Genomic DNA, 27,312 nt, shown 5'->3' with positions numbered 1-27,312 from the left:
ATCAATTCTGGAATAATAAACGGACATTCTACTAATCAAATATAAGTATCATTTCGAAATCATCATACATATGCATATACATATATGAAATCGCAAATTACCAATATATATTTTGAAATAAAATGAAAAACCACAACTTTTAATTACGAACTTGCAAGTCTTTACCCGCCTATAAATTATAAGTGATGAATCAAATGACGTGATTGTTTGATTACTTTGAGAACTTGAACTATTTACAGAGAAACGAAATAATCGAGAAATTAACATATCAGAGATTAATATATGAATGATACATTGATATAACAATAAGATATAGAGATAATACATATATAATCCATCTTCGTCAGATTGGTTGTATGAAATTTATCTGTGGAAAGGTTTCAAATCGGACGGAAGTAGAATCGATACTCCAGAATTCGATAGTGGCAAAAGTATGGCCGAAAGCGGATTTTCATTTCTGCTAAAGACAAAACAGCAAACAACACAGTGAAAACTATTATTATGACTGAGTTAAAAGTACTTTATTGTATCTTCTTGTTAACGTTTTTCGAGTTGACGTCACAAATTCGACCGTCCTTACATGGGCACAATAATGGTAAATGTATATTTATACTATTTTAATTATCTTCATTTCGCCACAATAATATACATCTTAAATAACGTTTCTGTACTGTTATTTGACATATGATCAGACATTGTTTATTTGAAATATAATTTTATGTTAATACAAAGTCCTATGTGCTTGTTAAAAGTCAATAAATTCTTATTTTTCTAAGAAAATTTAAAGATCTGTACTTACTTGCTTGTTAACAAAGATACTTCATAGTATGTTTATTGATAGTTTCCTTTTTTATGTCGTTGAATTATAAATTAATTCATGTATTCGCACAAATACAAGGTTTTCTTTATTATTTTGTAGTTATCATTATATTGTGAGCATACTGTCAATTATAGTGACAGAGATTTACAATGTTTGTAGTATTATACTGTGGCAGATAAAATGTTGATATGATATTATGTTTTAGGAGATAAGTAAGGAATTGTTAGTGACAATTTTATGTCATACATGTGCATAGAAACTTCATGAATGTAAAAGTATAATATGACATACATAAAATTTTATGTTAATGACATTAATGAATGACAATATTTACCAATTAATAACTGTTTTCTAATGATGAATCTGATTATTATTATATCAAGTCTCTCTAAATGATTAATATATTTCTGAAGTAATATTTTATAACTTATGATGCTTTTATATTGTTTATATTTCATAATTTTTGTTACAAATAATCTGTATAAAAAATTGATAATTTATTTAAGATTTTTATCTAATAAGAAATGTTTCATAGCCTTCGTACAGGATGACAATGATGTTCAATACCTTTTGGACAACATACCTATGTCTATGCATAAGGTTAGTTGCATTTCTTTTCTTATCTAAATTGTCTTATCTTATATTAGATTCCATTAGATTACATTAGATTAGAGAAGAAAACCAAAATTTTTGCGTTAAATAGATAGTTTCAAATAAACAAATTTTTAAATATAAAGTTGACTGCAATGAGTATTTTTCTCCAAATATTTTAATGAAATTTTTTTATTTTTTAAAAATATATATTAACATTCTAAAACAAATGTTATATGATTCTATATGATGTTAAATTTTTATTTTATAGGATTTTACTAATACAGTACAGGGGGCTGGGTAAGCATAATACTCATTAAAATAATGGTGAGTGAAAGTAGGAAAGGTTTTCATTATAAATTTCCTTCTTCAGTTTCAAAATGTTTATGTACAGTACTATAATTTTACATCAATCTCTTTTTTATTTCATGCAAGGCTAAAAATTGAAAAGATATGAGATAGATATTTAGGATTTTTAATTAATTAATTGTCTTAATATGATAGCACAAAAACAATATAATAGTTTAAAATGTAAAAAGATACGTTATTAAATATAATGATTTTAATTATTTAGTAAAATATTTTAATTGTTTTATTACAATAATATATTTAAATAACAGCTTTTTTTAAATTCTAAACACTTCTTTACTAACTGTGATTACTTCAAACTAATTTTTCTCATACCTTTCCTATTTTCAATTTCCACTATTACAAATACGTTTGAAAATTACTATTAGATATATTAAAATTTTCAAACTGATTTTTAAGGGATACGACATCAGACGAAGATAAAACACAAGATTCATTATCTTATGTTTATTTCAAACCACATGTTTTGGACTTTAAAGAGAGGTATATAAATTTTGGCTGTGTCACATTAATATAGGTGAATATACATACAATGAAGATGTTTTTGTTTCTAGACAACTTGGTATACCTCACCAAGAAACTGTGATCTTGTTTAATAAAGATCACAACAAAACAATCCATCTTTTATCAATTTCTGGAAATACGCGTCATTTCCATTCATCATTCTTTCGAAACAAAGTAAGTTTTTCAGGGTGTAAGATTTTATGTCTATTTTTCAAGAGACAAAAGAAATGAAAATATCTAAAAGAAATAAAAGATTGATAAATTAATCTTATAATAATATAAAACAATGTAAGTAAAATACAAGAAGTTTCATCATCACAATTTAAACTGTATAGGTAATTCCACCATTGGGGAATACAACATTCGATGTTATCTTTCTTGGCCGAGAAGAAGGTGATATTGATATACACCTTTTCATACATACCGCAGATGGAACTGTGAAATATCAAGTAATCACAAACTATTGTATTTATAATTGTAAATTCTACATATATTTTTCTTTATTAAAAATATAATCTTATCTCCACATAGGTGAAGGGAATAAGTGTCAGTAGTCCATATCGACTCAGACCTGTAGTGGGTGTTAAATTACCTTTAAATGCAACATTTACTCCACTTATATACATGCACAATCCACACTCAGAAGCTTTACAAGTATGGATTTGTTTATATATTTTTTAAATTATTATATAATATTAAGTTATATATTATATAATATATAAATATAAATTATTTTAAAAATTATTTACTTTTTATTTTATTTAATAATTATCTGTATTTTATATTTTATGAATAAGGTATTAGAGGTATATAGTAGTGGTGGAGAATTTCAACTAGAATTACCATCAGGAGAAGCAGAAGGTTCACGTGAACTATGGGAAATTCCACCATATCAGACAAAGCCTATCATAAGATTACATTTTAATGCTTACACAGAAAAAAATCATACTGCATACATTAGGTTTGTGTCACAAATGTTATCTTTAATTATTCTAGATTTAATTATTGATATTTGTCTTAATTACAGACTTAAAGTAAACAATACTTCAGAAGTGCTTATTGTAACAGTTGAAGTCGAAGTTAAAAGTGGGGCTGGTCTTCATTGGGGTGGAAGTTCTGGAGTAATTAACTTAGGCATGGGCGGCTCATTGCAACCTCCCATCCAATATCCTATTGCTTTGAAAAATTCGGCAAAAAAGCCAATAAAAGTTATGGTAAATGATTTTTTTAATATAATTTATGAAGTATTTGGATCATTATAAACAAAAGAATTTTTATATATTTTACAGAATATAATTAGTACGCCAGTTTCTAAAGCATTAAAACTTCATTTCGAGCAGGCGGTAATTCCTGGAGATACCGATATACCGATTGCCATAGGAGCATTAATTTATGACTGTACGTAATTTCGCAATATATATAATATATCATATAATAATATATACTATTTTATTTTAGGGAAGACTGGTTTAGAATTACAACATTTTAAGGGGAAATTAGTGATAAAAGCCATAGGTCCTGGTGGTTCTAGTCAAAAACTAACAATTCCATGGGTAGCACAAGCTCTACAGGGTGGACTAGAAGTAAACGCATCAATTACGCATTATTGTTCTCTCCAATCTAATCAAACACGAAATTTTAGCGTTGTTAATAAGTTTAAATTACCATTAGCTATTACAAATGTCACAATGTCATCGCATGTAAAGACACTTTTTACAGTAAGTTACAATGATAATACAAAACTCCAAGAAAAAATTTAATTAGAAATTAAAATATATATCTTTCATTTTACAGATAAAAAATTTTATTCCAAGAGTAATAAAACCAGAACAGAAAGTTAATATATTTTCTTTACAACTCGCAAAAGATAGGAAAACTGATAATGTGAAGATGGAATCGTCAATTTTAATTCATTCAAACGTTTCTGTAACTGAAGTTCCATTGCTAAGTTATGATGGAAAAGTAAGGAAAATTGTTCCTGAAGAAAGAGAAAGTGATGAAGGCACGATGAATTTTGGTACAGTAGGAAGTGGAACTGAAAATGAGGCTATTTTTGCTTTGGAGAATCAAAATCCAATTAATATAGATTTACATGGTTGGGGTGTTAATATGCCTGGCGCAGTATTGGAACTTATGGGTTGTCAAAAAGGTCCTGCTGATTTATTGGATAAAGAACTTCGTAATATAACTGTATGCAGTCACACGGGTAATGTAAGTAATAATTCTATTATACCAAATATTTATTACAATACAATAATCATAAAAACATTAATAAAACATTATTACTTAATTTTAGCAATACATAAAACCTGGTCACTTAGCTATTTTTAAAATTAAAGTTAAAACTCCAATGGTTGAGGAAGATACAATTGTGGGTGATGTATTCGTTAGGACAACTTATGAAAGATTTATTTTACCAGTTTACATGCGAGTTGCATATGGAAGAATTTCTTTGAAAAAACTTATTTTTACAGATTGTTTCCCTGTAAGTGATTAGAATATTGTACCAAATTATTGGTGGATTTATCTGAATTTTTTGAATTTTTAATAAACCTTTTTTAATAATTTCTATTGTAATAATTTTGCAGGGGTCAATTTGCGTACAGCAAGTAAAGGTATATTCAACATTTGTTAAGCCTATGCAAGTAACTCGAATCGCACCAGTAAATAAAGATAACAGAATAAAATACATACCTTTAGAAGAAGCATCAATGCCTGTTATAACGAAAGGAGAAAATTACATTGGTTCAGTAAGAATTGAACCATCAGTGGCTTGTAAGCATCATTGTTATTTAGGCTTATCATTGGACAGCAATGGTCAGTTATCTTATTATACACACTGTAATTTAAATGATGTTTATATATGTACATGTGCTTATATTATTAAACTCATACTTTTTATCTTGTTACAGCTGGTAAACAGTGGTTAAACACCTTGGCCCTACCTTCACATACAAGAGACTCTGATTTAAATTTATTAAATACCAGATATACACGATTTCTTAATTCAACAGGCGGTCGTTCTTGGGACAATATTACGATGCGTTTAGATACAACAGAAGTTCGCGGGCACAAATTTTATTTAAATATAAAACCACATTGGCCCAGTTTACTAACTGGTTTCGGTAATAGTAAAAATAAAGTCGCTTTGGTGTTTCCTTTGACGCAAATTGGAAATACATCCTATAGCACGATCAAAGTGTACAATCCAAGTATCACTCCTTTAATAATACAATTAGTTATGGATTGGAATTATCCACAAGGAACAAGACTTTATCATTCGTTACCTGCTAAGTATGTATTTTTTGAATAAATAAACAAATATATATACAGGGTGAAACTCATAACTTTTAGGATAGATACTACTTTTAGGATACATAACTTTTAGGATAGTACTTTCCAAATGATGAAAAAAGTCCTAATTAAACATGGGTCGAAAAATGAATATTTTCAAAGTTATAAACAACTTTGTTTCGATTAAAGCGACAAACTTGCTTCGGGAGCTATCGTACCATATTCAAACAGTGGATTACATTATCATTTCTTCTTTTTCTGATTACAGAAAGCTTTCTAGATATCCGCCTTCCATTTTCACACATGCTTGACATATTTGTATTAAATTGCGTACTTTTTAAAAAATTCTTGGACGTGTTCTAACTATTTGACTAGCATTTTATATTTTCTGACGTAATTCGTCTATGTCATTAATTGTTGAAGAGTACACTATACTTTTAAGAAATCTTCACATTATTTCCTTATGATATGATAGCTTCTGAAGCGAGAAGGTCAGTCGCCTTAATTGAAACAACAAATTGTTTTTAACTTTGGAACTGTTAATTTTTCGACCCATGTTTATTAGGACATTTTTTCATTGTTTGACAAATACTATCTACCCTAAAAGTTATAAACTCTTTTTTTGTTTCACCCTATATAAAGTGTTGTCCATACAAAAATTATAACAAAAACATGTAATATGAATGAATATATTTTTATGTATAGGTTTAAATTTACATGTGTAGAATGTGGATCTACAATTGCAGAAGAATTCAAGTTAGAAGAAAGTATAATAGATAGAGAAATGTTCGAGAAAGAATGGGACATTACAGTAGCATCACAATCTATTCCTTTGTATTTAAAACCTTCGGAGTCGAGAACTGTACAAGTATCATATACACCTTTCTCACCATCTTTATCATCTGCACTTTTATATATTAGGTAAATTTCATCACCAAATTCGTCAAAATAAAGAAATGAGTAATAAATCTTCCTTCATTTTCAATAATTGTAGGAATAACATGACTATTTTGGAAGTATTGCGTGTGATGGGTCAAGGAGCAAATGCGCAGTTTAGATTTGGAAATCGAAAGCCAGGTTCTACTACGCCTTTACTATTCGAACTTGCGGAAAAACATCTTAAAGATTGTGAACGTATGTACGTTTCTCTACCCTCGTTCTACCCTTCAAGCATAATGAAAAAATGGAATTATTTTACAAAAAATTACTATCTATTTAATAATTACAAATTAACATGAACTAATACATAAAAAAAACAACTTAATATATCTTGTTCTTTTTCTGAATAATAGGAGAACGATTTAAACGAAATCCGGTTCCAAATCTGACGGTAAAGAGATCCTTTATGGCAAGGAATACAGGAGAACTTCCTATAGAAGTCTACGATTTTTATATTAACGGTTTACGATGCGAAGGGTATGGTTTCAAAGTATTGAACTGCATGCCGTTCAAATTGAACCCAAATGCCACAAAAAAGGTGGAAATAGCATTTACGCCAGACTTCACCTTGTCACGAATCGAAAGGAAGCTCCTGATATCTACAAGTTTGGGTTCTGATAGTGATATCGAGAACGGTATGGTGATACTTAATTTACTCGCTACTCTTCCTCCGCATTCTTTGGAAGCTTGCACAGCGGCACTTGCGAGACCGTCATGGGAATACACTGTGCAATGGGCAGCTATAAGTCTTTCGTCGATATTATTAATATGTGTTCTCGCTATTTCATTTCTTGAAGCGGATCGAATATTACGGGGAGCTTTAGCTAACTTCTCGAGAGAAAGTTCAGTTCAACCACCTCTAGATTTAAGGTTATTATCGCACATGCCTGTACATACAACGCAAGATTCGACTTCTTTGAAAGAGAAATTAATAAACGAGGAAAAACAGAAAATGGCAAAAAAAGAAGAAACGTATCCAGATTGGGCACTGATGAACGTGAAAAAGTATAAGGACAAAGATAACATGCAAAAAGGACTGAAAATTCCTGACTGGTCTGCGGATGAGGAACGCAGATTTAAGCTAGACACCGAATCGAAAGACATGTTGACATTTAAACGGTGCGAAGAATCGAATTTAGATAACAGTAACGTTATAAGCAATATTACGCTTGGTGTCAAGAAAAGGAATAATAAAAAGCAAAACAATGCACAGGAAGTTCAAATGGATAATTCTGTGGCAGAGAACGCATTTTCTGATATCCAGGGAACTCAAGAAAAGAAATACCCTATAAATACGCTTACAAAGACAAGTCCTGTAACGAATAGGAAAGGGAAGTCTAATCAAACAACAAATGTTAAGACGGAAACGAAGCTGGTCGATCATGAAGTTCAAGTTGACACAACGGGACTTCTTAATAATACTCGAACTAACAAGCTAGATAGTAAAAGAAAACAAACTGCAATTGGAAATAGCAATAACAATCACGTATCCTTTAAAAAATTTGAGCCGAATAGTAATCAACGGAACATTCATCTTTCGGAGGAAGAAACGTCGTCTACAACAACAGAGAGTTCTGTTCAAGATGATCCACCGCTTTGTAAGGTGAGAAACCTGGTCAAACTGTATGTACATCAAATTACTACTTCTATTCATTTTACGAATTAGAAAATAAATTTTACAATAAATATTATTTGTTACAGAATTTCGATCAACCTTGTGGAAAATCCGATAAGTTGCAAAGGAAACCTGCAACTAAAAAGACTAAACCTCAATCAATTGTTTCTGTGCCATGCGTAGATTATAGAGATAATTACGAAGGTGACTGTGACGACGATGAATATGATAAAGAAAGACACAATAATCCAAACCGATGGAAAACGAATACAAGATCTACTATGAAACACCATATTCATACAACTCGTACTGTTGAGTCATCCTTCAAGTTACCACGACAGAATAAAAATCCTCCTAGAAAGGATAAGGGATCCCAGAAACGTCGAGTCATCGATAAAGGACATATAAAAGGTATATAAAATCTCCAAATCTCTTAATCTAATTTTGTTAATTATTGACCATTAATTATTAATTATTTTTATTATAGTAGCAACATTAAATGGAAGTACTAACCAAAGAGAAGATGTAACACGTGCATTGGGAGCTGTTTCCGCTCCGTTACCTCCGCCGCCATCATATTGGGGTGAAAATCGAGCTAGGTTTAGTGACGTCGTAGCACGAAATCAAGAGAGTATTTCGTCGTTTTCGGGTTTAAATAAGTTGCACAAAACTCAAACGACCACGCATAACATGTCAATGGTTTTCAATAACGACACCAAAGATGTAGATTATACTAAACAACAATCAAGTCAAGAATTAATACATAGTACGAAGGAATACAGAATGGTATCGAAATCTCCGTCTTTCTGCATTCAATCTGTTGAGAAAGAGAAGCCACTTAGTCAAGATTCTTTGAAAATGCAGAATAATTCGCAACATTCAAATAGTTATTTCATAAATGCCTTCACAGAACCACTGGTAAGTTAAAAAATAATTTAATTTATGACTGTGTGATACTAATATTTTTACAATCACAATTCGATTGGAACTTTTCAGTTTGAACGTGAATTGGTTCCATACGATGATCTTCCAGAAACCGATGAACCATTAATGGAATTAGAGAGTCCTGAGGAAGATACACGATGTCAGTTATGGGAAGATAATAATCCTATGCTTAAATTATTGTCTGATAGTACAATTGGATTTCAGTTGGATTCACCAAAATCCTCAGAGAAACCTCCAATGTTAATGGATACATTAAAGGGTAAAAAATCTTTTTATTACATAGTATATAGCAACTAAATATGACCATATTTTTTTTATTTTAAAATAATCAAAATATTATGAACTTGAATTTACAGATAACTGGGTAACAGTTGAATCAAATTGGGAACCTTTATATACTAGAACAGCAGTAGGAGAAGAAAGAAGTGGTGTTTGGGGAATAAATACAGGAGGTGTATGGGCTGCAAGTCCATGGGGTGCAGCTGCACCATCTCTAGTTTCACAATTATCTTCATTACAAACAGAATCGGATACACAAGTAAGAGAATAATTTTTTACTCATATATTTATCTCGATTCTATATACAAAACTCTTTCAATATTATTTTAGGAAAGATCGGATTTCGATCCATTTCGTTCGCTCAGTACAATATGGACACCATCATCCTCAGAGTCTTGGAAGAAAAAGCACGAAGACTAATCTCGTTTCCAAAAATTTTCAATATTGTATCTTGTGATATCTAGACCTGGTTAAAGCAATTTTCTTTTCTAATATGGAAAGTAATAATGTATTTATTAGCAACACCTTTCGTGATTGGTAATGCTTAAACCACAGGCTGATTTTGTTATTATTCGTGTTTCGTGCATTTGTGATATGTTGTTGAATAGTACCTCGCATAATAATACCGAATAATTTCGGGCAAAATTGTTTTGTACTTGTTAAATTTTTAACGTTATCATTTGTTGTCTTATGTTATTATTGGTACTTTAATATGGCACGTTGAAATTTCGAAAAATATCGAATCGAAATCACAAGCTTTTTCGTGGTTTCGAATTAGAATGACCAACTAAAATCTGAATTGGAAGTAAAATTTTACAACAATCGAAGCATAAATCAATCAAAGAAATGAACATATAAAAATAAGAGAATTTCTAATTTATTGATTTTTGTTTTTTTGATTATTTGTTATTTTATACTTTCTACTCATACATGAAAAATTATTACAATACTCAAAGAATGTTGGTCTTGATGTTACGTAAAGAAAGGTAATAATTAAGTTATTTGGAACGAGTGTGAACTGTGATTTTTATAGTCTTGACTTGTAGAAATTTCTTCGGTAAGTTTTCAAAACATTTTACAAAGTTATGATGTATACAAAACAAAATAAAAATGTGTACCTACTCTTCAAGACTGGTAAAAAAGTTACTGCGTTTTAATAATTTGAATCTTACTTTTATAAATAATTTGTTTTAAAGAAAGTGGCTTAAAATATTCAATTATTTATGAAAAGAATTATTAAAATCTGCTTAAAATAATTTAGTAAAATAAGTTTTATTACAAAACTGATAAAGTATATTTATGAAATTTGACATCTTTTCTTTATAATTTTAAAATATAAGTATTTAAAATTTTTTGTGGTGCAGAAAATAAACCACAGTTATAAGGTTTGTATTACAGATAGTTAATGTAAAATAGGACAATATCAATCAAAAATTTTCTGTAATCTAAGACATATAAAAATTATTTTTTTCTTACAGATTATAAAATTGTCTGTCTACAACCAGGTTTTGTTGTATTGTTCATAACACGTGATTTAGTTTGTTGTATCCTTTGCAACAGTAACTGTAAATGTAAATATATTTCATTAATTTATCCTATAACTAATTACATTAAACATATTTACTTATTACATACTATATTTTCATTTTCTATTTTCTTCTGTAATTTCTTTCTATTTATTGCAGAGCTGCTTATGCGCGTTGATGGGACATTTTCATGAAGTATCTTCTCCTTTGGTCTTTGTTGTGCCATTATCTTTCTCAAAAGAATTTGATTCTCCCATTCGATCTTCCGAATTTCATCATCTGTAAAACTCATATTCCTCCTTCTGTTCCTTACCTGTTTGATGCCTATAGAATTATCTTCAGATATTGAACTTCTACAGGAAACTAAGTTTGTAATTTCATTGTTTTGTATTATATTTTCAGATCCTTCTTCTTTTTTACTTTTTCTATCTTTTTGATTACTTGTGCAATTAGTGATTTCAGGAGAATGATGGGACTCATTAAGCGATCTTGATGTGATGTTAGTTCCTTCAGATTCATCGCCAGACTCATCAGAACAGAACGAGTCATTGCTATAGATGGAATCTTCATCTATAGTGTCTTTTGCTAAATCTGCAGATTGTTCAATATCTTTGGGGGTCTTTGATTCTTGATCACAGGTATTTTCCTCGTCAGTTTCTTCTTCATCCACTTCATGAATACTGGGCACATGATTGAAACTATCTTTCATTTCAGAAAATTGTTCATGAATTATTGCATCTGTTAACGTTAATGTATACAGACACCTACAATCAGCCTGACTCTCTTCTAAGCATGACATGGGAATGTATAATCAATAAAAAGATTCAATAATAAAAGATTGAACTAATAATAGTATAAAATAGATTCACTGATATTTTCAGGTTAAGAAAGAATTATAACATATATGAGTTTTAGTAACTATGGCAGCAAAATAGCAAAACAATAGAATATTGAAAATCTTCATCAATTGAATGTTTCAAACACTATATACAGGGAGGCAAAACTAAATGGGATCAATTAGTACAGTGTTCATATCCAAAATAGAGCACTCTACACTAATTACATGTAATTAATTAATTATCTAGGAAATTGGCATAATAGTATACAGAGAAAGAGTTACAGTTTTAATTTAATTTAATTCCTAAACAGGTCAAGGATTTGCTTTGTAGACTGAGAAATTGAATTTTTTAATTACGTCATAAAGAGATTAGTTCCATCTTTCCACTGCTAAGTGGTTATAGCATTTTACTGTTCATAGATTAAACTTTTTTTGAACCAATATACAATTATGATAATCTGAAGTATTTAAAAGTATGTATTTAAAAAATTGTTAGGACAGGTATGAAAATCAAGTTAAATCATTTTTTTTACACAATAATATATTTTTATATAAAAGTTTAAAAATATTGTTTTAGTCATTGGCAAATCCAAATACTTTCAAACTGCCAGCATCACGTTTTCTGTCATAAGTATCTTTGTCATCACATGCATATGCTAACAAATATTGTTTTGGATGCCATGCTACTGTAAAGGTTGCTGCCTCTACTGGTATATCTGCAATCTTCTCTCCAGTTTCAACTTCACCTATATCTATCACAAGATCCTCAGATGCTGCAGCCAATAATTGTCCATCATAAGAAAATGATATGGTTCTCACTGGCCATTCTAATCTTGAAAATGTTCTTAAACAACACAGTTCATCTGCATCCCATAAAGAAACTAATGCATCTGCTGAACCAGTTGCAAAATACCTTCCAGTAGGATCAAATTCTATACAAATACATGTCCCTGGATGTGCTTTGATTACATGTAACAGTTCTAAGTCTGGATAGCTAAGTATATGAACACAGCCTTGGCCATTAGTTAGATAAAACGTATCAGAATCCTTATTCCATGAAATTTCATTCACTTCAAAGTTAAATTGTTCTTCCGCACGAATTTTCATCACCCGTGCATCAATAAAAGTCACTAAATCTTCTTTATTTCCTACTGCTATTGTATTACCATCAGGTGACCATGATATATTAATATTTTCACCCCTTGTACTGATGTTTGCTGTGCATTTTTGAGTCCTCGTATCCCATATACGAACTGTCTTGTCTCCACTCGCAGTAGATAATAATTCAGGGTAAAAGGCATGCCAGCACAATTGATCCACACTACCACCATGCCCTCTGAAAGTTGTTTCTTGTTTCTACAATGAATTATATTAATAGATTGAAATTGGTCGAACTGGTTTTTAAAACCACAACCTCAAATAATAAAATCATCAAAAAGATTATTTTATATTAATCGTAATTTCATAAAATTGCAACTAACTAATAATAAACATTAGATAACAAGTAAAATTAAAAATTAAGTGTTAAATAAAGAAATCACAACACAAAAGAGAAACGAAAATTGATATTGAGGTTATATTAACTTACTAAACGATCCGGACAAAGGGAGAAAATGCAAACAGATTTATCAAAAGATCCGGAAGCTAACAGTTTCCCATCGCAACTCCATCCTACGCTATGTACTTTAGCAGAATGACTTTGTTGTTCTCTAATTTTGTTGTGTGATTTGAAGTAACTGATCAGCTCATCTACACGAGAAGCGGACATTGTTATTTTCATTAATGTTAGCTTAGCTAACTTTGTTTATTTACAACCGTTTAACTATTCCTTTTTCGATAAAATATAATTAAGTAAGAAACAAGTGACATGCAAATATTTACATAATTCTTGATTAATTATTAAAGTAATTATTTACATGTTACACGTTTCATTTTAATCACAAATGAATTATGAGCAAGACCTCATATCCAATGCATTTTTGTGTCGCATAATTTGACAATTTACAAACTTCCTTAATATTTTCAAATTATTTACAATATTACTATCTTAATACACAACAAACATTTATAGGAATGGTTAGAAATTCAATAATGTGTTATATATATAGTGTTACAAAATAATATTATTTGAACCATTTGATATTCCTTTAAAAAAATAAGTAATCAATAGATGGCGCATATTTATTAGCGAAATTAGATAGAAATCAGGAAAGTCTATCTAATTTTATTATTTGTGCGCCTTGGTTCGGAATTAACATTGTAAATACGTAACAAATCGAGAGGTAGCAGCCTCTTACCAATGGTTGATATTTAAGGAATTTGTCCGTCGAAATTGTAGTTGTATTTGTAGTGAGGTGAAGATGCGAGAAGCGGATGTTCATACGCGATATATTCGCAGAACGTCACCTGATTCGATCATTCCTATCGCCTGATTAGTATACGCGATAATCTGTTTATCGCGGCAAGTTTGCAGTCAGTCCAAGAACAATGTCGACATCGTTAACAGCATTTTGAAAATTGCGATATGAGAGTGTTTGCGCAAAATATCCGAATTATCTCAAATCACAAATCGAATAACAAATATCCGAATAAAATTAACACGTTTTTATCTCAAATAAATTTCTATCGTCATTAGGATAAAAAGCGTTTACAAATTTTTAGAAATTAATGATTCATAATGCCACGAAGTCGTTTGGATGCCGTTTATAGAAGTATTTTGCTAACTAAATTCTTTACGAAGGGCTGGGGTAGTCCTCACAATCTTAAAAGGTAAGAGTACTTTAATTTTTATCCTATTTAGAATAAGGTTGAACATTTGCACTGTGTTCTAGAATATTCTAAAGTATACATATACCAATAAAATGCTTATTATAACGTTAACTATTATTTTTTATTTTGTGAATAAGTAATATTTTAGTCTTGTTGGGAGAAAGATATGAATGTTTAATTTTTAAAAGGAAAATAAACAAAATTTTAAAAAATGATGGATTCTGAAATTTAAAGTAACATAAATGTACATGCAAAGTAACATATATGAGTTATAAAGTATTAATCATTAAATTTATATTTTAGGATTTTTGAATTTAGAAGACTCCTTGCCAACAGAGAAACATGTTATAAACTTATACCCCGTGACTATCCAGTTAACATAACTAAGGTATAATATAAATGTTTTCCTAAAAAGATATATGTATAATATCTGTAATTTATATATATATTTAATTAGGATGAAGAATGGTCAGATTGCCATATCATAGAAGGATGTTTTGAAAGTCCATTCAATAAACACCTCCCTGATATAATGCCTTATGAGACAATAACTGCACATTTCCAATTAGTACTACCACCAAAATGGCATTCCCATAAAGTAAAACCCATTTGTTTACATCTTGCTGGTACAGGAGATCATGTGAGTAGATTATTTTTTAAATAAATTATAGTATTACTTTTCATTTTAAATATAAAACTTACTGAAAACATAATATCAGTTCTTTTGGAGGAGAAGAAATCTAATTGCCAAACCACTACTAAAAGAATCAGGAATTGCATCTTTGTTATTGGAAAATCCATTTTATGGTTCAAGGAAACCACAGAATCAAATGTAAGAACTTATATTCCAAAGGTTTGTAACATTAAAAACATATTGTATTCCAGAACAAATACACATTTATTTATTAATATGGATTTGATTTTTGTAGACGATCTTGTTTACATAATGTATGTGACATCTTTATCATGGGAGGGTGTTTAATAATGGAATCAATTGTTTTACTAAATTGGTGCGAGCAACAAGGTTTTGGACCTTTAGGATTGACAGGCTTATCAATGGGTGGTCATGTTTGTATTCTTTAATTTCATTTTAAATCTAAAGGTTCAGTAATATTGATAAATTAAATTATTTATAGTAAACATCAACAATGTATATTGATTTTTTGATTTGTTTAGATGGCTTCATTAGCAGCGACTAACTGGCCGAAACCAATTCCATTAATCCCTTGCCTTTCATGGTCAACAGCATCACCAGTATTTACTCAAGGTGTAATGAGTGCTTCGATTAATTGGACGCTTTTAGAAAACCAATATTTTGAAAATGAACAATATCAAAATGATCTTGCCAAAATGGTGAAAATTATTGGTAAAGAAGTAAGTGGATAATTATCTCAAACGAGACATAGATTTTTATACACAATTGCAAGAAAAAAATATTTCGTTTATTTCTAGGATGCGTTTTTAGCTGGCCAACATTTTGCACAGCATTATCCTTCAAGTATGAAAAGAGTTAATGAATTAAATCATATGTCTGACAATACTACCGAAGATGTACATACTACAACTGCCTCTGAAACTGTGATTAATAATAAAGTACATAACGACTGTGATTCGCAAAACCAAGACAATACTCTGAAGAATCAAGTTGCTGAGGAAAAAGCAGCAAGGATATTTCCTTTAAACATTTTATCAAACAAATTTGGATTTAAAGATTTAAATACACTTAAAGGTAATCTACCATAAGGTAATTTAATACTTCGTATGTATATTTATAACATATTATCATTATCAATAATGATAAATTTATTCTTTCCCTTTTTTTTTTAACAAAATATTTCTATGGTTTAAATGTAGGTATCGAAAAACATAAAATTCTTCAAAAATTAATTTATGTATTTGATCTCCCATAATTTAATAATTCTAAATGGTAACGAATTTCGTTGTTCTCATACATTTAGAATAATTCAAAGAAACGTTAACCACAACATTTACAAATGTGTAATGTGATAATAGATAACAACCTACTAATAGATATTTACATTGCTAATATATTTATATTGTTTCTATATTCCTCAGTGTTAAATGCTAAATTTACAAAAGCATGGTTTGGTACAAGCACGTTTATAGCACGTTTTGCTTTGGCAATAGGTATTTGTTTGTTACCAGTTCCAAGACATCCGTTATTTTCGGATTGTAAATGGCGCGAACGAGAAGCATTGCAATTTATGTGCGGAATAATGGACGAATGTACGCATTTAAAAAATTTTGAAGTGCCTGTTGATACTGAACTGATTATTGCTGTCTGTGCAAGGAATGATGCGTACGTCCCACGTGATAATTGTATGAGCTTGGATAAAATCTGGCCAGGAGCTGAAATTCGGTACATAGATGCTGGACATGTATCTGCCTATCTTCTTCATCAGAAAGTATTTAGGTATGCAATTGTATGTCATATGCAGGAAAATATAAATATACATATATTTGGCAATAAGTACTATATTTCTTAACTACAATCTAAAGTTACTCTTTTGGTTTGTATTTAATTCGTTTACTATTTGCAGGTCTACTATAGTAGAAGCGTTTGAGCGATCAATGAAAAAATATCCTATGCAAGTCAGCTGATATCTACATACGCAATTTCAGCAGATGTCTAATGTCTTGTCTAAAATTTAGATAACTTTAAAGATAGCCTGAGCAAGTGGTTACTTTTGAAATGGAATTTTGTGTGATTATTCATGATATTATTAAGAAGCATTATATTTAAATCATTTTTTAGATATTTTACGATTTTTATTGTGTCATTTGATCGATTTTACAAACTAAAATACCGAGTGAAGATAATCGTATATGTGAACAGATCCTTTATACATTGTATAATATACAAAATGTTGTTTATTATCATATAAAAACTATATAAAATAGTTATATTTTATGCAATGCGAATAAATTGTAACATAATCTGTAAAAACGAATAAATTATCTAAATCATTGTTTATCTGTTTATCATGTTATTCATATATGATTAGTGGAAGCTTACAAGGAATAAAATATTGATGCAAAATATTATAGACAATGTGAATTATTTATCTTATCAATAAAAATCATACATATTACAGACCGCCATAGAGAAAACAAGTTAAATTGTATTAAATATTCAGTGAAAATATGTCAAGTATGGACAATAGGATTAGAGGTAAACAGATCTTTTTCTTTTTTATTTCATTTAAAACTTTTGTTTAAAATTCTCACAGTTACCCGAACGTACTAATTTAAATCGTGCGGACATTAATAAAAAAGGAAATACGGTGCTGCTATCTGCAGAACTGCCTAGTAAAATCGATTAAACCGGAAACTGTGTAGCCGCTCGCATACAGGCCAGGAGCAAGCGTTGGCCACATGTGTTTTGCAGACCGTTTTACCGTGGAAAAAGATCGCCGAAAATGTCGTGTTTACGTAATCCGTGGTAACGTGACGTTGAAACGGTGCTCCTGAACTCGCTGCTGTTGTGACAAAATTTTTGACATCAAACAATCCAGGAAAGATACGCAAAATATAAAGAAGAACGCAAAGAAGAAAAATTACTTTTATTAACAAGGTGTATTCTGATTGTCTACTCTAACTTCCTCGTTTCTACTCGGCACGCACTGCGTATACTCCTATATTTCTTCGACGTATATCATCTATAAAGAAGGTAGATTAACCATCATTTAATTATTCATCGGTTAGGAAAATATTTGTACCGGCTGATTTTCGATCGTCTAGTGAAATCGCCGAGTCAGCGTGTTCTTAACCACGCAACCTATTGCCTCGTGTACATAAAACGAGAATTCTTCGTACATTCGATTGAATTTTAGTAGAAATTTTTTCGTCAGAAATTTGTTCTTCGTTGAATTTCTAAAGAACATTCTGGTACGGCTGAATTAAAAAAGTATAAGAGAAAAAAAGAGACGTTATAGATATTCAGTAACGACCGCGTGTGCACGCCGCGCCTTCTGGAAAGAGCGATTCCTCGTGACGAGTTTCGAGTGGGCGTTCTATTCGTCAAGAAAAAGGAGTAACGGCTAATGTTCTACGTTTGTGTTAAATTTAACGCCAACTTCTATTAAATTTAATGTGTTCGTGCTTTGTCGAGCACGAACTCAAAAGAGACATGAGTCCAGTCTGTAGTATGGAGGATATCCTTAGATTGATGTTTTAAAGCCGAATCGACACACGATACGTCTCGAATCTCTAATCAGGCAACGAGGCTGTTCGGTTAGATTAATGTGTCCGAGGGTGTTCGACGTTCCTCAGGACTCCTCAACCGCCTGAGAGGAAGCAATATCTTATAAAACCTTTTTGAACAAAATCCTCGTGTTCGGACCTCGTGTTTTGTCTTTCGGCGCGTACTATTCAAAATGGCGGCCAAGGTGGCCAGTGGCACGCAGGGAAGTGCCGAGAAGGAACAGTGCCCCGGAGTCTCTTATGCAAGTATCTTGAATCCAAAAAGTGGCACCGAGACCCGAGTTGTTAACAAAGGTAACAACAAGGAGAACATTGGTAATCAAGTGGTTCAACAACAATCCGTACCCATCAAGGATTGTATTGCTTCTCAGAATTTAACTGTTAAAGGGAAGTCTTATCAAAGAACTGGAAGGAGAATCAACTCACAAAGCAAAATCGAAAAACGTTATGGAAACGAATTACCAACTGGCATTGAACAGAATCAGTTAGTTATTCAGAAGGATAATTTAGTTGAGGAAAGACAAGAAGCCACTGTTGAACAAATGAATGGTGACATAGGAAGTGATGGAGAATTTCAGACAGTAGCACCAAAGAGTGCTAGAAGAAAAGAAAAGTTAAGGGAGCAGCAGCGAGATTTTAGAGAAAGGCAGAAACATCGTGATCATAGACATCCTCTTCGTGGTCATACTGGAAGCAATGAAAGATCTTATAAGGAACGAGAACGTGGAGATAGAGGAGGTATGGAGCATGTTGTGGGAAATAAAGATGTTTTGAAAGATAAAGAAGAAACAGAGGCAGAATCGGAAATTCAATCTTCAGCTCCTGTTAAATATGTAGAAGCTCCTTTACCTGCAGTCAATCCGTGGACTAAAAGTAAAATTATAACACCAGTTACACCTGCAAATTTTGTCTCTACTGTACCTTCAGGGACTGTGGTATCTATGGAAAAACAAACTGACAAAGAAAAAAGAATACTTCAACCTCAGCAGCAGCAAGGGATTGTTGGTAAGTGCCAATACTCATTTGTGTTTGAAACTATTTATATGTATTACTTATACACTATTCAAGTCTTTGTTCAAGAAAAAAGTCCCAATTTTTTAACATACTAATATAACAGAGTTGCATGCTTTTCATAAATTTCAATGTCATTACATTCCAAATATACTATACAGCTTTGGAAATACTTTTACAAAGGTATTTTCATTTTGTTTGCTTCTTTTAAATTCTAACATGATTAAGTCATGGTGGTTATCAAATTTATTGTGAATAGAATTACTGTGTAAATAAGCTAATCAATTTTTATAAGTCCTTCTGTCTTATGGTATTTTTATCAATATGACTTTGTACTTTATACATGTGATGAAAAAGATTCTTATCTAGTCAGAGTATATGGAAGTACTTTTTCAAAGGTACTGATGATATGGATAAAGTATTTGGAGAAGGGGAAACTGTGGTATTTACACAATTATTATTACATAAATAATACTTATAATGCAACATTTATTAATATTTTATCAAAACAATTTTAAAATTACTAAAAAGCTTACTTTTTAAAAATATTTACTATTTATTAAAATGCTATTATAAATTATTACATATAGTATACAGGACAAATTATAAATCTTGATGACCCTAAATAATTTCTAAGAAGTATGTTGCACAGAAAAATATTTTTTAAAAAAATTACACCTTGTCAAAAGTAATAAGTGATGCTGAAATGTATTTTCTTATTAACTTGTTTATTGGTAAAATATCAAGGTCATTGGGATTTTTTAAAACAATATATAATTTTCGTGCCAAAACTTGGAAGAACAGTTACATTTTGATGTATTAGTGCCTACTTTGCTAATAATTATTAATAATTATTAAAAATATTTACAATAACGTTGATGGTTTGACTTAGTTACTTTCTTTACAATTAGCAACACTATTAATCGCAACAGCAATGTCGTTCTATTGTCTCCGTACAATCGGCACACGTTCACAAACTATACAGTTATTAGAGAACGGCATGTAATGAAATAATAAAATTGTAACAAAGTTGATATTTTTTACATTTAATTTAATGCATGAAAGTCAATAGAAACCATTTTGATCACTTACTGCAATTAACACAGTTATATTGTCATGCTTCGGGTCATTTTCAATCCATTTATGACTGAAAATGAAAGATAATTCTTTCTCACGAAAAAATTGACTATTATTTCAAATTTTTATGCAGAACACGTTTTTTATATTATTTTAGGAAATATGTTTTAAAAATTCATTTCAGCATCATATGTAATACTAACATACATTTAACATATAATTTTTTAGTAGAACGTATTCTTTAAAAATATGTGTACGATTGTATAATGATTTTAGAAATGTGATTTGTAAAATATTGCAAAAAGCTTACATAAATGAGCTATGTTGCTTAAAAATCCAACGAAGAAATAAAAGAGAGTTCTCGATTTCCTTATCGTGCATTTGCTATGGAAAGTAGGAAATGAAAATGTGTGCTATTACGCTGCGCGCCAATTTTGAAACTGGTTATAGACGCTTAACCATAAAGACGATCAATCTTAAACATTATTGTAGACGATTAATTTTACAAAAATTCTTGTGAAACACATTTCTATTTGCAGATTGTCAGTAGTTTCTTAGTTTTGAGCGGAATTATAAAAATATTATATGAATAAATAAAAGTAGGGAATTATTGAGAAAGTGACCTAACTACGAACAGAGTGGTGTATATTAGGTGAGACTTGTTACGAAATCTCGAACACAAGTAGAAGCATTAATAAATAAATAATAAGAAAAATTCAAAATCAACATGATATGTTACATTAATTTTGCGACTTAGGAATTCCTTGTTTTAATATTCGAGTTTCCCAATTCTAACAAAAATTTATTAATTAATTTAAAAATATAATCTTTCTGAAGAAAACCTTTTACCGAGTTTTTTAAATCATGTCTAATTTAATAAAACGGATTAATCATATACGTAATATATTAAAACGTAAGTAGTAATAGAATTTTTGAAACTTTTTATATGTAACTTTTATAAAAGTTGCAATTTATTTCTCGTGTTTGACGCGATATTCTTACATAAGAATACGCGATGTTAGCAAAAGTGAACAAATTTCGTTATATAATGTAACAGCTTTTACAATGTTTAGTCAGATGTAATGTTATTTAGGAAAAAAACTGCATCTCCATGTAAGAGTACAGGTGGACGTTATACGCATCGGTAATTCAGGTGTTCGATCACTATAACAATAGTAGTAGGGAATTTCGAATGGTTGATTCGATTGTCTTATCTGAACACTGTTGACAAGTTTTCGGTATACGTGGCCAGAAAATAACCATGTTGGCAATCGAGCACAACACACGTCACCTATAGTCTTTCTTCATTTGCATAACAAATTTTTGATCCCCTTCCCGACCGGTCCTTTCTCTGCTTCGTAAAACTTTCGATCACTTGATCCAACATTGCTGCAACATTAATAGCGCTATATATATAATATATCTTATTATTATTTCAAGCATTACTTAAGATATATATAGCGCCATTAAGAATCTATGTGAATTGATCTTTTTTCAAGTTAATTTATTTAGAAAATACGTTATTATGCACGCTATGTAAATTGAAAGTATTAAAACAAAAAATAGTTAAATTAATTAAAATTGAACAAAAGATAAAATAAAAATTGTAGCGAGCGATACAGCAAAAATTTATTAACATTCAAATGAATGTAAAATTTTAAGAAAATATCAAGAGTATTACGTACAATATAATGTAGAACATTGCTACGTGACATTGCAATAATATTAGTGATCGAAAAGTTATTTATAATTTATATTATGAAAGAGGGGCTATAAAATAGGAAGGAATTAAAATAAAATGAAGCTATTGAACTATTGGTAACACTAAGTATGTAGTTCGAAAAAAGAGATGTTTGACAGTAGAGTTGTTGGTAAACTAACTAATAAGGTTACTTAATAAATTCGAACTGTTAGAAATACAAGAACAGATAACGATTGGGCGATTAGTAAACGAGCTATTAGTTACGATTATGAAAACAAATGTATAGTATGGCAAGCTGATGTGCAATTAATTAGTTAGTACAGGTGTATATTTATTATTCAACATAGCTTCTGCTGTAAAAACTTGTTAATTTATATTAATACATTAAAAAACATACTGATAACATACATTTTTATTTGAAAGAAAAGGCTAGTATATTAGTTGAATGTTACTTTTAGTTTACTACATGGTAACTTTTCAGAATTGCGAAATCTATCGTAAGAAGGAAAAGTAATTAAAGTTTTTAATAACCAAAACTAATCTAAATCTAGTTAATGTTCTCTAGTTAATGAACTTACGATCCCTAGGTAATGGATCTACATAAAGAAATCAGTTACTTCGTAGTTCAATTCATTTGGCGAATCCATTGTTGGCAGATTAAGTTTCATTATTTGGTTGCCATCAATCAGTCCAATTATTCGATTTATGTGCAAATAGTGAAGACGTCAAGACGACATTAACACTCTTTTTTAACGGTTGACAGTAGGGAGTAGCACGTGATGCAATTATAAAAGCCTCGTAACCAGGCCTGTGAAGTTGGCATTTCAAAGTGCAAATTTGTATAAAAAACAAACAGTATTATTTATCCACATTTGTCCAACCGAAATTTTTATTTGTCCTTTTTTCAAAAAGTGTTACGACGAAATTAAAACATTTGTTATTAGCGCCCCCAGGAACAACCATGTTTATTTACGAATATTTGAAAAGCATCCTTAGTTTATTACGGTGTTTAAATATATAGAGATCTTATAAATTTCTACTAACTTTTCTTTTTTTTTTTTTTTTTAATACTTAGCCAACCGTGCGCGCCATAGAGAGCAATACGTTTCCACCGTGCTCGGACAAGCCAACCTATACGCTGTCCATCGCGCATTTTTCCAAGTATCGGAGACTAATATTCACTACTTAAAAAACAAAGAAGTCTAAAAATTATTTAAGTGGTTAATTATACGATTTCACATGTTGTTTGTATAAAATATCAAATTAAAGGTATAAAAAAATATAGGTAAAATTGAGGACATTAAAGATGACTAAAGAGAAATAACATGACTTCAACGTGAAATTAGTAATTTATAATGCATTTTAATATTTTCTTGCAGTGTGCTATGGTTCGATTATAACTTTATTTAATCATAACTGATAGTGTAACTTTTTAATTAATTTTAACATCACTAAATTGCTACATTTTATTATATACTGTACTTTATAAAAGCAGAAAAAGTAGTACAATTAATTGGCAACAATTCCAGGTAAACAATAAGCAATAATAACAAGAACAAAAAAGAAAACGCATTGCTGAAGTTAAAAAGGGAGATCTCCCCTGTCTGTCACGCAGCGATGTTCACAAAAGGGAGATCTTTCCGTTAGGTTGGCTAAGTTCCGTTAGGTTGGCTAATACAATTCTACAATCATTTTCAATACATTACAAAAATGAATTACCGGAAGCATACCTCTCCTGACATCGTCCTCCGGATGGCATACCTGTTCGGGATTTTGGGTGACCTTCGGTTTACAATACGGACAGCACATCTGTCTTTTTGGGAAAGTCCGAATTTCCTACCTCTCAAGCTATAAATTTTGCGATGCATACCTGACCAAGAGGTTAGTTAACACCCTAAGTGCTCAATAGGTCCGCTCTTAAGTAAACATCTGGTATCAAGATGCACCCACGATGGTATACAATTATAAGATTGGAAGGAATAGATTCCCATCCCATAAAAACTATGATGAGAAGGACAATCCCTGGACAGTGCAAATAAATCAACTAAACATAACATTAGTCTGCATCTTTAATTTACCTCCACTGTGAGCGTTAATAGCGTTCACGGTTAACAATATCAACCGATCAGTTGCAATCTGACTGATCGCTATCTAGTTGATAATTCGTATCATTACTCACTCTAATATTGTCCATTAAATGACATATGTTTCTATGTCTGTCAATTCTGTTACATGGACTATTAAAAACGATGACTGGACAAACGATTCTAACGTTTAATTTACAGAAAATGCAATAAGAGATATTTATGGAGTTGATAAAAAATGTCAATCGGGGTGCTGATGTAAAATTTGTTAATTTGGTCACAATCCTTTCTTAAAAGAAGGAAAATTTAAGAAAACTTAAAATTTTGAATCGGCAGTCGCGAAAAAACGAATACTGTTTGTTCTTCTTTTTATAAAAATTTGCACTCCGGGATTCATAGGCCCTCTCATAACTGTATTCGGTATTACGTTCTTCGTTGTAATTCAGACATTCACTCTCGAATTTCTCTAGGATGTAACCAATGAACAGCGAGTACGATTGCAAAAGAAGAGTGAATAGTTTCACATTTACAAGAATAAAAGATCTATATAACATGCATCATACACATATTTGTAAAAGTTTGCCAGGATAAATGTTTAAATACTTTCAGTAATTATGAATCACAGCAAATGCTAAAAACTGAGATGAGCTGAATTAAAAAAAATATATTTACAATCGATTTTATTTCGTGCACTATTCATAGGTTAAAGAAGTATCTGATCGTTTCTATGTTTCAATTAGTACTTTTTTCGTTACTGGTTCCAGTATTCACATATGTTCACATTATTTATTTGTTAGTAGATTGAAATGCGCATTGCAAAAAAGTTGCAAGGCGAGTGGTATAATAATCTCACGTCTACGAGGGAAAATTATAGTCGTTGGTTCCCTCATTATTTCAGCGTTCCATATATTTTATTAAAATGTTTCGCAGAAAGTGAGAGTGGTGAGAGGGAAACCTGTTTCAAGTTGTAGACCTTCTACCTTCGATAAAAGTAGAATTGTAAAGGCCAATGAATGCCTTTCAAACGTGTATGCATTTATGTTAAATAAGAATACAAATAGAAAAAAGTAGTCGTAGTGTCAAGATCACTTCCTTTTGCTTTTGAATGCGATTACATGACGTAATACACGTGGATAATATCAAAATAATAGTAGAGTAGAATACTAATAAGAGCTCGTAATTTCACAAAAATTTTTAAGTAGAATATTCCAAGTTATTGTATTTAAAGCAACGATAAGAATTTAGCGAGTTTCTTTCATCAAAGATTGTCTTATATAAAATATATACAATACATGTTTATACATATATTTTAAATCGTTAAAATCGAAAATGAGGGTAATTTTTTTATGGAAATGAACGATTTTGAAAATTCGGTCTTATGAACATCTGGCAGGCAAAGACTTTAAATGCAAATCCATGTAAGATCATACAGAGCTGTAAGTGGTAAGCGGCGAAGCAAGTAATGGCACAGCTAATGCCAATGTTCCAAATGTCAATTTTGCCGCTCAAATTTGCACATACACAAAACGATCATAAAACCAATCTGGACGTACGGAATACCATTATGGGGGACAGCAGCAATGAGCCATATAAACAGAATAGAGGCAATATAAGCTAAAATTCTTAGAACAATAGTAAATGCCCCATGGTACGTTAGAAACGAGGATATACCGAAGGACCTGGGAATACCAACGGTCGAAGAGGAGATTAGCAGACACGCAAGAAAATATAAAGAAAGAACAGAGTAGGAACACACACACTCACAAAGGACACAACCTAACAAACACGAAGATGGTATCCCACTGGGGGTAGCCACCTACATGATAATCTAACAACTAAAAAATTCTACCAAATGTCCAAACTGGACAAATTGTGAATGTAATCAATAAAATAAAAAAAAAAAAAATTTGCACATACAGCTCTCTGTATGATCACGGCTTAACCAGTCGCCTCACGGCGGCCAAAAAATGGAAAATAACCTAATCCAATACTTACGATTCAAATGCATAATAAGTCACACAATAGGTTAAGAGTACCAAATTTTAAGAAAGGAAGCATCAGAATCCACGAGAAACGTCACATTAACAAGTTGACCGAAATTTGTTGAGCCTTATTTCTGTTAAAAACGAACCTAACTTTCGACTTCAGTGACCCCAGAAACTTCCAAAAAGTGTCACTCTAGCCGAATATTTTGTAGTGCGGATACTATACTATAACTAAAATTTATATTTCTACTAATTAGAACAAATATTGTAATATATTAATAAGAGTTATTGCACTCTCTTTTGTCTCATTTCTTGCTAAAATTAAAATTTCAATGAATGCAAAAAATTATTCTTTTTTTAGTGTCATTAGTAGTTGACTTGTCTGGTTAATCATGAAGAATGTTACGTCAGTTATCGTTAAGGTGTTACTTAATGAACCTAGCGCGTTGAAATTCTTACCTCTAAATATTCGAATGAATATTTCATGCTAATTAACATTTTTTGTTTTATTTATAAATTTTCATTTCACCGGTTGCAAAATATATTACATTGGTATTTAAGAGAGAGAGAGAGAGAAAGATATTGATTCGTTTTTACGTCGAACTTTACATGCTATATTTTTAACATTGCTTTGAGCGATTCGCTACAGGATCTGACACGAGCAAACAAGTTTTCCTCCGTTCTCCTTGTTCTCTGTTCGTAACCGGCCGCCGGCCTCCTTGTGCGGCACCTATGAGTTG

At 30.7% G+C, this 27,312-nt stretch overlaps 5 protein-coding genes across 17 annotated transcripts in view; 3 read left to right on the top strand and 2 right to left on the bottom strand.

The window, feature by feature from the left end:
* The first annotated feature begins 174 nt into the window (after positions 1–174).
* On the top strand, positions 175–10,485 carry LOC126878092 (transmembrane protein 131). 3 transcript variants are annotated; one of them, XM_050640540.1, is made up of 23 exons: positions 175–595; positions 1,356–1,420; positions 1,683–1,711; positions 2,180–2,263; positions 2,335–2,458; positions 2,620–2,733; positions 2,816–2,938; positions 3,082–3,245; positions 3,312–3,498; positions 3,574–3,682; positions 3,743–4,002; positions 4,079–4,495; positions 4,581–4,769; positions 4,873–5,101; positions 5,197–5,578; positions 6,284–6,499; positions 6,573–6,712; positions 6,871–8,120; positions 8,219–8,543; positions 8,623–9,050; positions 9,129–9,336; positions 9,434–9,615; positions 9,687–10,485. In XM_050640540.1, exons 1-23 carry the CDS (start codon positions 502–504, stop codon positions 9,774–9,776), a joined length of 5,409 nt encoding a protein of 1,802 aa, XP_050496497.1. In that variant the 5' UTR covers positions 175–501; the 3' UTR covers positions 9,777–10,485. The 3 variants fall into 3 exon arrangements, with proteins under 3 accessions (XP_050496497.1, XP_050496498.1, XP_050496496.1); XM_050640541.1 differs by having other exon boundaries at positions 176–595; positions 4,873–5,059; positions 8,620–9,050; XM_050640539.1 differs by having other exon boundaries at positions 177–595; positions 8,620–9,050.
* LOC126878150 (cilia- and flagella-associated protein 97-like) lies at positions 10,329–11,681 on the bottom strand. The gene is made up of 2 exons (XM_050640698.1): positions 10,992–11,681; positions 10,329–10,919 (listed from the first exon to the last, which is right to left on the bottom strand). The coding sequence occupies exons 1-2, from the start codon at positions 11,679–11,681 to the stop codon at positions 10,836–10,838; spliced, it is 774 nt and encodes a 257-aa protein (XP_050496655.1). The 3' UTR covers positions 10,329–10,835.
* A 598-nt stretch (positions 11,682–12,279) lies between these two features.
* LOC126878140 (THO complex subunit 3) lies at positions 12,280–13,979 on the bottom strand. 2 transcript variants are annotated; one of them, XM_050640668.1, is made up of 3 exons: positions 13,854–13,979; positions 13,309–13,469; positions 12,280–13,076 (listed from the first exon to the last, which is right to left on the bottom strand). In XM_050640668.1, the coding sequence occupies exons 1-3, from the start codon at positions 13,897–13,899 to the stop codon at positions 12,294–12,296; spliced, it is 990 nt and encodes a 329-aa protein (XP_050496625.1). In that variant the 5' UTR covers positions 13,900–13,979; the 3' UTR covers positions 12,280–12,293. The 2 variants fall into 2 exon arrangements, with proteins under 2 accessions (XP_050496625.1, XP_050496626.1); XM_050640669.1 differs by lacking the exon at positions 13,854–13,979 and adding an exon at positions 13,637–13,842.
* A 77-nt stretch (positions 13,980–14,056) lies between these two features.
* LOC126878122 (protein ABHD18) lies at positions 14,057–17,482 on the top strand. 3 transcript variants are annotated; one of them, XM_050640620.1, is made up of 9 exons: positions 14,057–14,489; positions 14,793–14,877; positions 14,947–15,129; positions 15,209–15,321; positions 15,419–15,557; positions 15,666–15,863; positions 15,942–16,218; positions 16,566–16,923; positions 17,051–17,482. In XM_050640620.1, exons 1-9 carry the CDS (start codon positions 14,398–14,400, stop codon positions 17,109–17,111), a joined length of 1,506 nt encoding a protein of 501 aa, XP_050496577.1. In that variant the 5' UTR covers positions 14,057–14,397; the 3' UTR covers positions 17,112–17,482. The 3 variants fall into 3 exon arrangements, with proteins under 3 accessions (XP_050496577.1, XP_050496579.1, XP_050496578.1); XM_050640622.1 differs by having other exon boundaries at positions 14,063–14,489; positions 16,656–16,923; XM_050640621.1 differs by having other exon boundaries at positions 14,064–14,489; positions 16,638–16,923.
* A 346-nt stretch (positions 17,483–17,828) lies between these two features.
* The window catches only part of LOC126878094 (la-related protein 1B), a 42,249-nt gene continuing 32,765 nt past the window's right edge, over positions 17,829–27,312 (top strand). For 6 of the 8 annotated variants that reach the window (XR_007695554.1, XR_007695555.1, XM_050640548.1 and 3 more), the window contains exon 1: positions 17,830–19,718. Coding sequence is in view for 6 of the 8 variants with exons in the window: in XM_050640548.1 (XP_050496505.1) it covers positions 18,887–19,718 (832 nt within the window). In the remaining 2 variants the exon portion in view is untranslated. Of the gene's footprint in view, positions 19,719–27,312 lie in introns of all 8 variants that reach the window. The other 2 variants (XM_050640549.1, XM_050640550.1) reach the window with 2 other exon arrangements.

Source organism: Bombus huntii, chromosome 2, assembly GCF_024542735.1.
Source record: "Bombus huntii isolate Logan2020A chromosome 2, iyBomHunt1.1, whole genome shotgun sequence".
Lineage (NCBI taxonomy): Eukaryota > Metazoa > Arthropoda > Insecta > Hymenoptera > Apidae > Bombus > Bombus huntii.
The sequence above is the reverse complement of the archived record's forward strand: the minus strand, read 5'-3'. Positions and strand labels throughout refer to the sequence as shown.